This window comes from Cloeon dipterum, chromosome 4 (assembly GCF_949628265.1).
Source record: "Cloeon dipterum chromosome 4, ieCloDipt1.1, whole genome shotgun sequence".
Taxonomy (NCBI): domain Eukaryota; kingdom Metazoa; phylum Arthropoda; class Insecta; order Ephemeroptera; family Baetidae; genus Cloeon; species Cloeon dipterum.
The window spans coordinates 19,375,259-19,390,428 of NC_088789.1; the positions used below are offsets into that span (position 1 = coordinate 19,375,259).

Here is a 15,170-nt window from a genome sequence, read left to right on the forward strand (position 1 = left end):
AGTTATAAAACCCACGGCGTTTGTACTAACAACAACTTTATTTTTATTAGTGTTATGGCGACGAGTATCAATAGCGTATCCTACTTTACGGGCTGGTAGTTTGATTCAAGATCACTTAAGAGTTAACAGGTAGCACAATGTTGCAATATATTATAAATAGTTTTAAGCAAGATGACATTCCGGCGTCAGTAAATCACTGCCATAACTTCATTTAGCGTGTATAAATAATTTATAATCCGCGCTTACGACTAGGCTGGGCACATTTATATAATTATCCAGTTTTGACGGTTTAAGTCTTATTGTTCTGTGGAGTGGAAAACATCTTTCGCCTCCTCGGTATCGCTCTCATCAGTACTGCTCACAGTGACCAAGGCCTTTAAGCCGGCTGAGCATTCCTCCACACTCGCGTCTGGCTCCTCGTTCGCTTCCAATTGAGCAGGGCATTCGAAATGCACGACGTGAAACACCTGGAATCACAGGGAATGAACGTTGATATAGAAAAATCTCTCTTCTTATTTTTAAAAGCTTGCAAAACTTAATGCTTTTGTAATATGTAAGGCGGTTATACTTTTCCTTACCTCATTTGCAGTGTTGTGCACACCAACAATTTTGATGAACACGACAGGCTGCTTCTTGAAGCGCAAAATCTGCCAGGACCTGCACTGCTCTGAAGTTTTGTCGGCCACCATCACCCAGTCCGTGTTGTTGACAGAAATCTCCACGTAGTAGCTGTAGGCTCGCAGGTCGCAGTCCCATAGCAATAGCCTGAAGTTTTATTCAATTAAATTATTTTTTTCTTGAGTTTCACTAAGAAAATACTTCTTTAATTTAAAAATGTCAATTTAAAATCAAGTAAACAGGCAGTTACTTTCAAAATTTATCTCACGAGAAAACCCTGGTGATGGGATGTTCATTTTTTGCGAAATTATTGATGTTGCATTCTAAGCAACGTGTAAAAATAGGAGAGTTCATCGTCTTTTAGAATATTTTAAGCTTTTAGCTCTATGGTTAGCCAATTAACATTTACACAGCCCACAAATACGTCAGGGAAAATTTAAGTAAAAATGATCCACTAGTCGGTTTGTCTTCTTGAACCTAAGTCTATGAACTAAATTTCACTTATATAGAGCAAAAGCTGTATTTTTTTAAATCGATTTTGAAATTTTTGGTCATTTTCTTCAATTGCTGAATAATTTTTACCAGTTCACATGATGCGTATTATAAAAGCCAACACGAATTTAAAGGTTTCAAGAGAAACTAAAACGTCCAATCACTAAAAAATTACTTGAACTTCTTGTTTCAGAAAAATTAAATTAAAAATGAAGTCTGTTGAGAATAGGTTTCCACGAGTCTGGTATTCCTTGTGCACATACAAAATATTTTTTGTGTTTAAATGCCAACCTCATAGAATCGAGCATGTACGGCTGTCCAAGCTGGACGACGATGGCGCCGCTACCCAGCTGGTGACATGTGTAGCCCGAGTCCCAGTCGTAAGTCTTTGTGTCTCCATTCAAGAGTGCGTTTCGACTACGACTCACACCCTCGATCACAGACGCACTCAGGGTCTGCACTGCCACGTTTTCAGTAGGAGCTGAAATGCAGTCACTTTGAAAACAGGCTTTTCTTTTGGCGATTGTTTTTAAATTACCAATCATCCCCTTTTCGATGGTGAACTGCTTGTTGTCGTACACAGCCTCGAAGGCGACAACGTGAAACACCTTGTTCACTGTGTTGTGAGTACCAACGATTCTGATGTACTGGACCACTCTTGGTTCAAAGTACAAATACTGCCATGAGCGGCAATAATAGTACGTGTGGTCAATCACTTTCACCCAATCGACCGTGTCCATCGACACCTCGATGAAGTAGCAGTAGGATCTGCAAATTCATAATATTATTGTAACTTTTGAGGTATTTCTTTAATGACAAACTAAATTCAGCAACACAAAAATAGTTCAAAATAATTCATAGGCAATAAGAAATTTTAGAAGGATTATGATGCAAAACACTTCTCATTGTCAGAAGAGCAAAACATTTGCATTTAAGACGATTTTAAAATGCTCTTGGACGATTTTGATAGTAAAAGACAGTTTTAGATGAGGTTTAAATGGCTTAAAATTGTATACCATGACCCATGAAAGCTTAGAAAAAATTATTCGGCCGTCTTAAATTCACAGCCCGTGTAATGACAATCAGTAAAAATCTTGAAAGGATCATCATCAACAAATAAGCTGTTGCTTTAAATCTTGAGTGATTATATTACCTGACATCCTTGTCCCAGAGGAGCATTTTCATATGGTTGATGATGCACGGCATTCCCAGTTTGATGAGAATGCCAGAGTCGCCGCCGGCAGTGATTCCATGTCTTGTGTAGCCTCTCTCCATGTCATAGTTAGTAGTGTCGCCATCCAAGAGGGCCGAACGCATCTCACCTTGCAACACCTGCGTTCCGTGTTTTACATGGGCCACATTCTCCTTAGGCACTGCGAATAGAAACAACAAATCTTTATTGAAAATAAATTGTTCCCAACCAGTCACTAATTTTATTAATTTCGAACAATTTGTGACAGTATGACGATGGACGCATTTCACAATTAAATAGCCTGTTTTTTGAACAACTAAATTGAACCACTAAAATTTAAAAAGGGAAATTTTCATAGTTTAAATCTTCCTCCTTCGAGTTGAGACGAAAAATAAAACAAGAAGTTTAAGTTAAATAAAATATACATATTTTGAAAAGGAAAGATAATTTTCATAAATGTCGCAAAAAAATGAGCGAGTGCTATTAAGAGTCCTCCACTGCCAATTTTGGCAATTATTTTATGTTCTAAAATCATCAACCCTTAAAAAATAATTTATACAATAAAATGAATTAAACACTTTTAAATGAATGCAAATAAAATTTAGAAAACTCACGCATGAAGCCGCGGTACTTGAGGTCCGTGTTTTTCATGGCGGTGCGGTTCTGTATGGCGTCGAGTATGGCATCAGGGTTGATCAGCCCTGTGGGTCGGACCTTGTTCAGCAGGTCTGGCAGCTCGATCAGCGGCAGTCGGATAAGCGCCAGCGCCCTCTCAATAATTTCCTCATCATTGTTCTGAACCCATCGACCGATGGCTTCGAAAATCTGAACCTCTGGAGCGCAGAACGAGTCCCTAGACACCAACGTTTCCAGAGAAAACTGAAAACAGAAAAATCTCAAATTAACAGATTATAAAAATTTCACAATTTAAATTTGTCGTAAGGAAACTACTCCCTTTTATTTCCGAATTAAACACACCATACTAGATAATTAAATTGAAAACTTCCATTAAAAATATTAATTTCCTGAACAGAAATGCACATTAATGATTACAATTGTTAATAATAAATTAAATACCAGAGAAAGGCGAGTGAAGCCATCTTGAAGCAGAATTTCAGCAGCCTGTCTGTCCATGAAGGAGAGGCACATTTGGACCAGTGACCGCATCTGGTACAGTGTGGCAGCGTCAAAGATCATGCAGGCGTTGCGCACGTTCAAGATCTGCCGGAGGTAGTCGGCGAGTGAGTGCTCCAGCTCCTCGAAGCGGTACGTGTTGGCCAGGCCAAGCACCTCCAGCACCGTCTCCTCCTTCATGGCTGACAGAGACATTTGGCCCGTGTAGATGTAGCGCAGAAGGGCTTTGAACGCGTCGCAGTTGGAGCACATGAGCTCCACCTCGGCTTGCTGGGACTCTTTCATGCCACCGTACAACAGAGCCCTGAAGAGGGAAAATAACTTTGATTATATTTTTTAGTGAAAAAAAGTCTCTGGCCTATTTTAAGAGTAGATGTAAAAATACAGCAGTTCAAAATGATATGAAGGGTCAGAAACGTATTATTCAAGGATTTAAAACAATAATTAAATTAAAAACATCAGTCTTGGTAGTTTGAATGTCCTTAGATTTAGAAAAAATACCATTTATCATGTATGTGCCAAACACAATTCTACAAGGAATGGTGAAAAATGAAGATTTTTCTACAATAAAAATAATTTACGGAGCATGTGAGAATCATGCTACCATGCTACAAACGTTGAGCTTAAAACCAACAAATTTTCAATGGAAAAATATTCAAATTCACAGCCGTAGTCATGATTAAACCAATCAACTGTTGAAAATATTATTTAACGCTTTCTCAATTTGAAAGAATTAAAACCACAGTTCACAATTACATATTAAATACACAAAAATTAATCACTGTTATCTTTGCAAGAATACAGCTAGATAGGACTGTGTATAAAAAATTATTTGAAATTTATTTTAAAAAAAAATCAATCCCCTATTGGAAAGTCGTGGCACTATTTTTTCAACAAAATATTTATGATTATAATAATATAATTATCTTCTATTCATAAGTACGAGTTTAAGAAAATGAGCAAAAGCTTAAGTGTTTTGGGAAGACAGTGGGATTTTTGAAAGAAATTCGAGTTTATGTGAAAACATCATTAAAGATAATACATACCATTTATCGCAAAATACTCTTTGTATCACATTTCACATTTAAATGAAACTAGCGATGAATTAAAAAAAATAATGGTGGGTATTTTTATCAGGAAAAACTTTTAAGAATCTACAGGGCCATTAATTGATAACTTTTTAGCTTCCCCTTCAAATCAGATTAGATAAAAAATAACGATTTAAAATTGAATGTGACGATCAAGGTGAATTTTAGCACCTGAAATATTCGCTTCTGGCTGCCAGGATGACTTTGTGCGCGTGGAACTTGTCAAGGCCATTGATGTTGAGGACCACGTCGCTGTATTCATCATTCAGGTACAGGGCACCGATGTTCGCAGACAGGGCCTGAATGTGTTCGACCTCGCCGTTGGGCGAGTTGGGCCCCAGTCGGTGATGGCTGCTCATTTTCCAGCCCTCTTCGCAACGCAAAATCGCCTCTTAAAATGAGCAGTGGCAGGTGATTATTATTAGTGATGCTGAAAGTAATCATCTGTGTGGAGATGAACTAGGTCTTGGGTGTTACAAAAATAAAATCAATGTGGGCGTGGGCACAATGTGTTGACTGGGTCAAGAAGGTAAATTCTGGATAGAATATCCATATTTTCTAAAAAAAGCATGCAGAAAACCTGCTTATAAAGAAAACTCACCGATTTTTAGTTTCCTCAAACCACTAAAGAGTGTGCAAATTCAACCAGGTATTTCTGCCGACTGACAAAAATGTTTTTGCCATTGAAACTTGCGGCCTGCCCGAAGTAAACTCAAGGTGAATTGCGAAGTATAAATAAACAAGAGAGAAGAGACAGACGATCGTGAAGATAGCCGTTCGAGTTAGCCGCTCGCGAGAAGATAGCCGCTTTTTCAGCAATGCTGCCAACCAAAAATTTCTAACGCAAAAAGAGGGTCGTATGCATAAATTTAAGGGATGGGGGTGAATCGGATACTGCCCAAGTGAAGTAAAATGCAACTCTTATTCGTAAAATAAAAATTTGAGCAAAAGAAAAGGGTGCAAATTAAGGGCTTAAAATTCGAGGGGTGGTTCCTGAAGGGAGTTCAATCTTGGAACCCTTTGCAATTTATTTAAACCGATGAAAACAATATTTCCTGAGATTTTGAATTAATTTCAACGTTCCTAACCTGAGAAAATTAAATAAAACTCCGAAAAAGGGTCAATTTTGAGGGTTAAAAATTCAAGGGGTGGCTCCTGAAGGGAGTTCGATCTCCAAACCCTTGCCACTTCCTTCAAACTAATAAATGCAATATTTCCTGCAAGTTTGAATGAATTTCACCGTTCCTAACTTGAGAAAATTAATTAAAACTCCGGAAAAGGGTCAATTTTGAGGGTTAAAAATTCGAGGGGTGGCTCCTGAAGGGAGTTCGATCTCCAAACCCTTTTTAATTTATTTAAACCGATAAAAGCAATATTTCCTGCGAGTTTGAATAATTTTCACCGTTCCTAACTCGAGAAAATTAATTAAAACTCCGGAAAAGGGTCAATTTTGAGGGTTAAAAATTCGATGGGTGGCTCCTGAAGGGAGTTCGATCTCCAAACCCTTTTTAATTTATTTAAACCGATAAAAGCAATATTTCCTGCGAGTTTGAATAATTTTCACCGTTCCTAACTCGAGAAAATTAATTAAAACTCCGGAAAAGAGTCAATTTTGAGGGTTAAAAATTCGAGGAGTGTCTCCTGAAGAGAGTTCGATCTCCAAACCCTTGCCACTTCCTTTACACTAATAAATTCTATATTTCTTGCGAGTTTGAATGAATTTCACCGTTCCTAACTCGAGAAAATTAATTAAAACTCCGGAAAAGGGTCAATTTTGAGGGTTAAAAATTCGAGGGGTGGCTCCTGAAGGGAGTTCGATCTCCAAACCCTTTTTAATTTATTTAAACCGATAAAAGCAATATTTCCTGCGAGTTTGAATAATTTTTACCGTTCCTAACTCGAGAAAATTAATTAAAACTCCGGAAAAGGGTCAATTTTGAGGGTTAAAAATTCGAGGGGTGGCTCCTGAAGGGAGTTCGATCTCCAAACCCTTTTGAATTTATTTAAACCGATAAAAGCAATATTTCCTGCGAGTTTGAATAATTTTTACCGTTCCTAACTCGAGAAAATTAATTAAAACTCCGGAAAAGGGTCAATTTTGAGGGTTAAAAATTCGAGGGGTGGCTCCTGAAGGGAGTTCGATCTCCAAACCCTTTTGAATTTATTTAAACCGATAAAAGCAATATTTCCTGCGAGTTTGAATAATTTTCACCGTTCCTAACTCGAGAAAATTAATTAAAACTCCGGAAAAGAGTCAATTTTGAGGATTAAAAATTCGAGGGGTGGCTCCTGAGGGGAGTTCGATCTCCAAACCCTTGCCACTTCCTTTAGACTAATAAATGCAATATTTCTTGCGAGTTTGAATGAATTTCACCGTTCCTAACTCGAGAAAATTAATTAAAACTCCGGAAAAGGGTCAATTTTGAGGGTTAAAAATTCGAGGAGTGTCTCCTGAAGGGAGTTCGATCTCCAAACCCTTGCCACTTCCTTTAGACTAATAAATGCTATATTTCCTGCGAATTTGAATAATTTTCACCGTTCCTAACTCGAGAAAATTAATTAAAACTCCGGAAAAGGGTCAATTTTGAGGGTTAAAAATTCGATGGGTGGCTCCTGAAGGGAGTTCGATCTCCAAACCCTTTTTAATTTATTTAAACCGATAAAAGCAATATTTCCTGCGAATTTGAATAATTTTCACCGTTCCTTACTCGAGAAAATTAATTAAAACTCCGGAAAAGAGTCAATTTTGAGGGTTAAAAATTCGAGGAGTGTCTCCTGAAGAGAGTTCGATCTCCAAACCCTTGCCACTTCCTTTAGACTAATAAATGCAATATTTCTTGTGAGTTTGAATGAATTTCACCGTTCCTAACTCGAGAAAATTAATTAAAACTCCGGAAAAGGGTCAATTTTGAGGGTTAAAAATTCGAGGAGTGTCTCCTGAAGAGAGTTCGATCTCCAAACCCTTGCCACTTCCTTTAGACTAATAAATGCAATATTTCTTGTGAGTTTGAATGAATTTCACCGTTCCTAACTCGAGAAAATTAATTAAAACTCCGGAAAAGGGTCAATTTTGAGGGTTAAAAATTCGAGGGGTGGCTCCTGAAGGGAGTTCGATCTCCAAACCCTTTTTAATTTATTTAAACCGATAAAAGCAATATTTCCTGCGAGTTTGAATAATTTTCACCGTTCCTAACTCGAGAAAATTAATTAAAACTCCGGAAAAGGGTCAATTTTGAGGGTTAAAAATTCGATGGGTGGCTCCTGAAGGGAGTTCGATCTCTAACCTCTACTCAATTCATTTAGACTAATTAATACAATATTTCCTTGCGAGTTTTAACCAATTTAATCGTTCCTAACTCGAGAAAATAAATAATTGGCTAAAAAAGCGATTAAATGAAGTTTTAAAAATTTATAGAAAAAAGATAACAATATATATCTCTGAAACATAATATAGTGTTTAATTGTGTACATTTTTATTGTTTACGAGGGTATACAAATAGTATATGTTTTACTACATTAATATTATAGTCTGAAATCGAGATATTCAATCAATTTAAAAATTTGTTAGAGGAAACAAATGTTTTCAGCGCCTTTTTGAACTCTAGAAATGAACTTCATTTCGCACCTGCTCTACGAGGTTGTTTTTTATGTCAAAGTATTAAGGAACGACCCTGTAAACAGGGGGCAACGTGCACCTGATATATATTGAATCATATTAAAAAAAAATTAATACGGGATCAGGTGCGGGCTTGGTGGTTAATATTGCAGAAAGTGCCAACATGGAAAAACTCCTTCAACGGGCTACTAATTGTAAGCCACCCTTCAGAAGATGCGCAGGGGTGCGCAGAGTACCGGTAAAGAATTGGCAAGTTACGGCCGCAAATTCAAAGGTTGAAGCAAATTTCAAGTGTGTGCGATTAACAAAGGAGTGTCAAAGCAATGGGAGGTAAATTTGAGCAGTTGGGAGATGTAATACTGGCTACCCAATGTCAGACATGGCAAAAAGGTGGTTAGTTTATAGTGACTCGAAATGTCGAAATGCTCAAATTTCTCAACGGGCTTGGAGGCGAACCGGCGCCAACTCGCTACTTGCTGGTTTGCACCTTTTTCCAGCATGCGTGGCTTCACGGGACGATGTCTAGCGTTTCAATGCAGTCCTCGGTGCGAAGGCAAGTGGCCCTTCAGTGGGCTGGGTCCCTGTGCGGCCTGGTGCGCCCATGTTATCCGTTCGCGCTGTTATTGGGACCCGGGTTTCAGCATTCGTGCTAGTGCAGTGCGCGCCCTTCCCGCTCCTCGGACAGGGATAAAAAGAGCAAAAAAATCAATTCATCTTGTGACGTTTTTTGATAAATTATTGGCTCCTACATATAAAATAAAGGATCGGTTTACACTTTTGCACAGCCTTCCTTAACCAAAAGTAAGAGCCAAAAGTTCAGTATATGTGATATCATTTTCGTAAGCGTGTATACCGGATATACAGCTTTGCCTAATGTTCTTCCAACCTGGCGGAGGTCTGTTTTTGCACGTTCAAAATGTTCATCGCGTTGTGCAAGGTTTTCGCAATTTTTATAGGTAGATGCGACTTGTCAGCTTTTTCCACTTGACTTTAACCAAAAGGATCACCCTTTACCGACATGCCAGTCTGCGTCCGTAGCCTTTTACTTGATTTATTTTAAAATTATCGTACTTTTCTTTAAATCAGCAGTGCGACGTCACAACTTAAATTATTACGTGGCTCGCAAGCAACTCCAAATTCCCGGGGAACCATCGTTTTTGCGGCCGTAGCTTGTCCGAATATAACGCTCTTACAATTAGAGTTGTGCGAAAACCGCCTGCAATTTTGGCTACAGAGATGCGACTTGATGGCGGTGTTTCGGGATGTTACACTTATGATATGTAATGACGTGAATTTTAAATATTATGGGACAATCCAGCGGTTCATTGCGCGGGTCCAAATTAAGCAAAAAATCATTGCGGGAGCTCACCTTCCACAGTGCGGTTCTAAATTCTGAATAAATCGCGGAAACCGAAAAATGTTGCTGTGGCGCTGCGCGGCGCCGCACCGTTGCGGCTCTCTGCCAGAGCCAAATCCACTTAAAGGCGCCAATAATTAGCGATGATACCGACAAAACCACTTAAAAACAGTTCTCAGGTGGTGCGACCGGTTGGTGACAGGCGAGGGTGAATAATCGTCGCAGTGTATCGTCAAATGTGACAGAAATCGCAGGAAAAAGCATTAAGAACGCGCCGCAGATAGGATTTCCGGTCGAGTTACCCTGAAAAAGGTCGTTTTGGTATTCCAGGTAAAAGTCGGAAAAAGACCTATCCGATGAGGGGTCGTGGTCGACGATGGGACTAAGGGCAGAATTTAAACACAAATCAACCAAAAATGGTGTGCTTGCGCGCAGGCCGTAAACACGCGCCCTTGTGCACGGCACACTACAGCTGCACCCTGCACATCATCTCCGCGAGCGCAAAACAAAACAAAAAAAAACACACAAAATTAATTTTAGCAAAGTTCCAATGATTGAACTGTAAATTTAAGTCACTTGTTACTCCCCCAGTGTGATTCAATGGCCAAAACGGAAACAAATTGGCCAAGGAGGTCAGCGGCGCCCATGTGCTGCTCGTTGGTGTGGAGAGCAATGCCGACTTTTAAAAAATCGCCATATTTCGCTTATGTGGGATAGAAAAATACTAACTAGGTTTCGCATCATTGTTCGTGTATTAGAAGACGATTTGGTAGTAATCGTAGCCGAATTATAATTAGTACTAAAAATTCCCATAATTTCCCATGTTATCCATATTATGGGAAAACGAAAAGATAACATTTTTCAAACTTCAAAACTTCACTTGTTCTAGGATTTTGATTTGATATGACAGCTCATATTTAGTCTCAAATAGATTCCAGATCTATTCCTCATCGACTCCAAATCTATTTTTTAAATTTTCTTCCTGGACCCAAGATATTGCCGCCGGAAATAGGAAGGTGTCTAAGCCTGAAAATACAAAAAAATAGTTTTCTTTTTTTTCTATGAGCTCTAAAAATCTGAAAATTGGTTTCTAGACAGGCCCGGACTGGCACCATTTTTTACCGGGGACTGTTGATTTTCGCGGCCCACCGAGCCACCGCGGCCCACTAACCCCCCCCCCCCCCCTCCCCGAACTTTTATAATTTTCAAATGAAATAAAAGGTAGTTTCCTCGGTGGATAGAGAGCAGGGCTGCAAAAGACCGGCATTTAAAAAAAACAGTGCAGTGGTAAGAACGTTATTTTTTTCAATTTTTTACCATTTTCTTCCAGGCCATGTTTGCATTTCCGTTTTCAATAATTTTCTAATTATTTGCTGATGACCTCGACCTCAAAATTTTTTTAGGGAACTTTTTGGAGAAATTGAGGCAGCAAATATGGCAATTTAAAAGAAAAAAATGTGTACAGTTGAGGAAGATTAGACCACTTTCCACCGAAAATCTTAGATGTCCATAAGGGGAAAATGGAATAAATTCATTTCTTGAATTTCTTGCGCAATAAATTGGTAAAAATTGGGTGGTAGAAACCGTTAAAAACCAGTGGTTGAAAAAATCGGGTGGTGTTATTAATACAAATACAACCCTGATAGCGAGCTGTTCTTTTATCCGCATTTCTACAGAAATAATGTCCTGCTCAGCCCCTAGTCGGGAGAGGAAGCTCATGAATTAGGACTAGAACCAGTAGCCGAAACTAGTTGAGTAGGATATTTTTTCTGTTGTGTAGAAATACGGAAAAATATAAAGCTCGCTATTCATCGAGGAAGCTGCCATTTATTTTCAACAGATTTTTCATTATACGGATTATGCGTATTTTAGTAGATTAGTATATTTATACGACATCAGAAATGTTTGGAGTGACGTCAAATACATCAGTAATCGACCTACTCTGGCCTCATTATTTTGGAAAACTGGGAAAATTTGACAGTTGAATATGGTTGCGCTACTAAAATCTGTGTGTTCCTCAAAATTCACTCTTGTCAGAGGTTCAGAACAATAAATATTTTTTTTCAGATTAATATTACCTTTTTTCCCTTTTGAACAAATCAGTTCGACATTAATTTTTTTCTTGATAATTTTTTAAATATTTGACTTCTAAATAAAAATCGAAACGTATACTAGAGCACTTACATCAGCCAGCCTCGCCAAATCTTGGCCATGCAGGCGCTTTGGTTCTAGCTCGCCAGGCACGCCAGCCGCCGGTCAAAATTTTGAAAATGGAAAAAATAAGTTTTAATTTTCTCGAGTTAGGAACGGTGAAAATTATTCAAATTCGCAGGAAATATAGCATTTATTAGTCTAAAGGAAGTGGCAAGGGTTTGGAGATCGAACTCCCTTCAGGAGACACTCCTCGAATTTTTAACCCTCAAAATTGACTTTTTTCCGGAGTTTTAATTAATTTTCTCGAGTTAGGAACGGTGAAATTGGATCAAACTCGCAGGAAATATTGCTTTTATCGGTTTAAATTAATTAAAAAGGGTTTGGAGATCGAACTCCCTTCAGGAGCAACCCCTCGAATTTTTACCCTCAAAATTGACCCTTTTCCGGAGTTTTAATTAATTTTCTCGAGTTAGGAACGGTGAAAATTATTCAAACTCGCAGGAAATATTGCATTTATTAGTCTAAAGGAAGTGGCAAGGGTTTGGAGATCGAACTCCCTTCAGGAGACACTCCTCGAATTTTTAACCCTCAAAATTGACTTTTTTCCGGAGTTTTAATTAATTTTCTCGAGTTAGGAACGGTGAAATTAGATCAAACTCGCAGGAAATATTGCTTTTATTGGTTTAAATTAATTAAAAAGGGTTTGGAGATCGAACTCCCTTCAGGAGCAACCCCTCGAATTTTTACCCTCAAAATTGACCCTTTTTCGGAGTTTTAATTAATTTTCTCGAGTTAGGAACGGTGAAATTCATTCAAACTCGCAGGAAATATTGCTTTTATCGGTTTAAATAAATTAAAAAGGGTTTGGAGATCGAACTCCCTTCAGGAGCAACCCCTCGAATTTTTACCCTCAAAATTGACCCTTTTCCGGAGTTTTAATTAATTTTCTCGAGTTAGGAACGGTGAAAATTATTCAAACTCGCAGGAAATATTGCTTTTATCGGTTTAAATAAATTAAAAAGGGTTTGGAGATCGAACTCCCTTCAGGAGCAACCCCTCGAATTTTTACCCTCAAAATTGACCCTTTTCCGGAGTTTTAATTAATTTTCTCGAGTTAGGAACGGTGAAAATTATTCAAACTCGCAGGAAATATTGCTTTTATCGGTTTAAATAAATTAAAAAGGGTTTGGAGATCGAACTCCCTTCAGGAGCAACCCCTCGAATTTTTACCCTCAAAATTGACCCTTTTCCGGAGTTTTAATTAATTTTCTCGAGTTAGGAACGGTGAAAATTATTCAAATTCGCAGGAAATATAGCATTTATTAGTCTAAAGGAAGTGGCAAGGGTTTGGAGATCGAACTCCCTTCAGGAGACACTCCTCGAATTTTTAACCCTCAAAATTGACTTTTTTCCGGAGTTTTAATTAATTTTCTCGAGTTAGGAACGGTGAAATTGGATCAAACTCGCAGGAAATATTGCTTTTATCGGTTTAAATTAATTAAAAAGGGTTTGGAGATCGAACTCCCTTCAGGTGACACTCCTCGAATTTTTAACCCTCAAAATTGACTTTTTTCCGGAGTTTTAATTAATTTTCTCGAGTTACGAACGGTGAAATTGGATCAAACTCGCAGGAAATATTGCTTTTATTGGTTTAAATTAATTAAAAAGGGTTTGGAGATCGAACTCCCTTCAGGAGCAACCCCTCGAATTTTTACCCTCAAAATTGACCCTTTTTCGGAGTTTTAATTAATTTTCTCGAGTTAGGAACGGTGAAATTCATTCAAACTCGCAAGAAATATTGCATTTATTAGTCTAAAGGAAGTGGCAAGGGTTTGGAGATCGAACTCCCTTCAGGAGACACTCCTCGAATTTTTAACCCTCAAAATTGACTTTTTTCCGGAGTTTTAATTAATTTTCTCGAGTTAGGAACGGTGAAATTCATTCAAACTCGCAGGAAATATTGCTTTTATTGGTTTAAATTAATTAAAAAGGGTTTGGAGATCGAACTCCCTTCAGGAGCAACCCCTCGAATTTTTACCCTCAAAATTGACCCTTTTCCGGAGTTTTAATTAATTTTCTCGAGTTAGGAACGGTGAAATTCATTCAAACTCGCAGGAAATATTGCTTTTATCGGTTTAAATAAATTAAAAAGGGTTTGGAGATCGAACTCCCTTCAGGAGACACTCCTCGAATTTTTAACCCTCAAAATTGACTTTTTTCCGGAGTTTTAATTAATTTTCTCAAGTTAGGAACGGTGAAATTCATTCAAACTCGCAGGAAATATTGCTTTTATTGGTTTAAATTAATTAAAAAGGGTTTGGAGATCGAACTCCCTTCAGGAGCAACCCCTCGAATTTTTAACCCTCAAAATTGACCCTTTTCCGGAGTTTTAATTAATTTTCTCGAGTTAGGAACGTTGAAAATTATTCAAACTCTCAGGAAATATTGCTTTTATGGGTTTAAATAAATTAAAAAGGGTTTCGAGATCGAACTCCCTTCAGGAGCCACCCCTCGAATTTTTAACCCTCAAAATTGACCCTTTTCCGGAGTTTTAATTAATTTTCTCGAGTTAGGAACGGTGAAAATTATTCAAACTCGCAGGAAATATTGCTTTTATCGGTTTAAATAAATTAAAAAGGGTTTCGAGATCGAACTCCCTTCAGGAGCCACCCCTCGAATTTTTAACCCTCAAAATTGACTTTTTTCCGGAGTTTTAATTAATTTTCTCGAGTTAGGAACGGTGAAAATTATTCAAACTCGCAGGAAATATTGCTTTTATCGGTTTAAATAAATTAAAAAGGGTTTGGAGATCGAACTCCCTTCAGGAACCACCCCTTGAATTTTAAGCCCTTAATTTGCACCCTTTTCTTTTGCTCAAATTTTTATTTTACGAATAAGAGTTGCATTTTACTTCACTTGGGCAGTATCCGATTCACCCCCATCCCTTAAATTTATGCGTACGACCCTCTTTTTGTTTTAGAAATTTTAGGTTGGCAGCATTGCTGAAAAAGCGGCTATCTTCTCGCGAGCGGCTAACTCGAGCGGCCAACTTCACATTCGTAAGAGACAGAGTGGTTCGTTGGCGGACTCTGGCGGTAGCTGGAACAACTAAGCTAGAATTTGGCTCAAAAGAGCGGGATTGATATTCAGAAATTCACGACCTGAGATGACGTCCTGACACCATTTTGCGAGCTAGTTAATGGGTGAATTGTGGATTAAAAGGTGGTTTATATTTAAAAAAGTGCCTATTCCCCTTCATTTGAATTTTGGTTTGAAAGGAAGGCGGAAAGATACAAACAATAAAAATTAAAGTGAATATTATTTGTGTATTTATTTGCGGAATTCAATTTATAAAAAAGTATTTTTAACGTTTTTCTTAATCCTAAATAAAGAAGTTAATACATAGCTTTGAGGCAAAAATGTCCGTAATTTATAAATTCAATATTCTAAAAAATGGAAAAAATGGGAGAGAGCTAAAAATCATGGTTAAAAACCATTTAAAATTTCTTGGAAAATGAA

At 37.9% G+C, this 15,170-nt stretch overlaps 1 protein-coding gene across 2 annotated transcripts; it reads right to left on the minus strand.

The window, feature by feature from the left end:
• Nucleotides 1-19: 19 nt before the first annotated feature.
• Nucleotides 20-5,276, minus strand: BTBD9 (BTB (POZ) domain containing 9). Of its 2 annotated transcripts, none has more exons than XM_065487393.1 (9): nt 5,126-5,276; nt 4,696-4,915; nt 3,380-3,740; nt 2,917-3,181; nt 2,264-2,483; nt 1,649-1,878; nt 1,402-1,591; nt 579-765; nt 20-467 (listed from the first exon to the last, which is right to left on the minus strand). In XM_065487393.1, exons 2-9 carry the CDS (start codon nt 4,881-4,883, stop codon nt 297-299), a joined length of 1,812 nt encoding a protein of 603 aa, XP_065343465.1. In that variant the 5' UTR covers nt 4,884-4,915; nt 5,126-5,276; the 3' UTR covers nt 20-296. The 2 variants fall into 2 exon arrangements, with proteins under 2 accessions (XP_065343465.1, XP_065343466.1); XM_065487394.1 differs by having other exon boundaries at nt 4,696-4,954; nt 5,126-5,220.
• Nucleotides 5,277-15,170: the final 9,894 nt, after the last annotated feature.

Bases quoted from the DNA above. Each gene is read 5' to 3' on its own strand.
- BTBD9 (XM_065487393.1), bottom strand. From the start codon at position 4,883: ATGAGCAGCCATCACCGACTGGGGCCCAACTCGCCCAACGGCGAGGTC. The intron at 1,879-2,263 runs GTAATATAATCA...ATGAATTTGCAG, and splicing joins CTCTGGGACAAGGATGTCAG to ATCCTACTGCTACTTCATCG. The intron at 766-1,401 runs GTTGGCATTTAA...ATAAAACTTCAG, and splicing joins TACATGCTCGATTCTATGAG to GCTATTGCTATGGGACTGCG.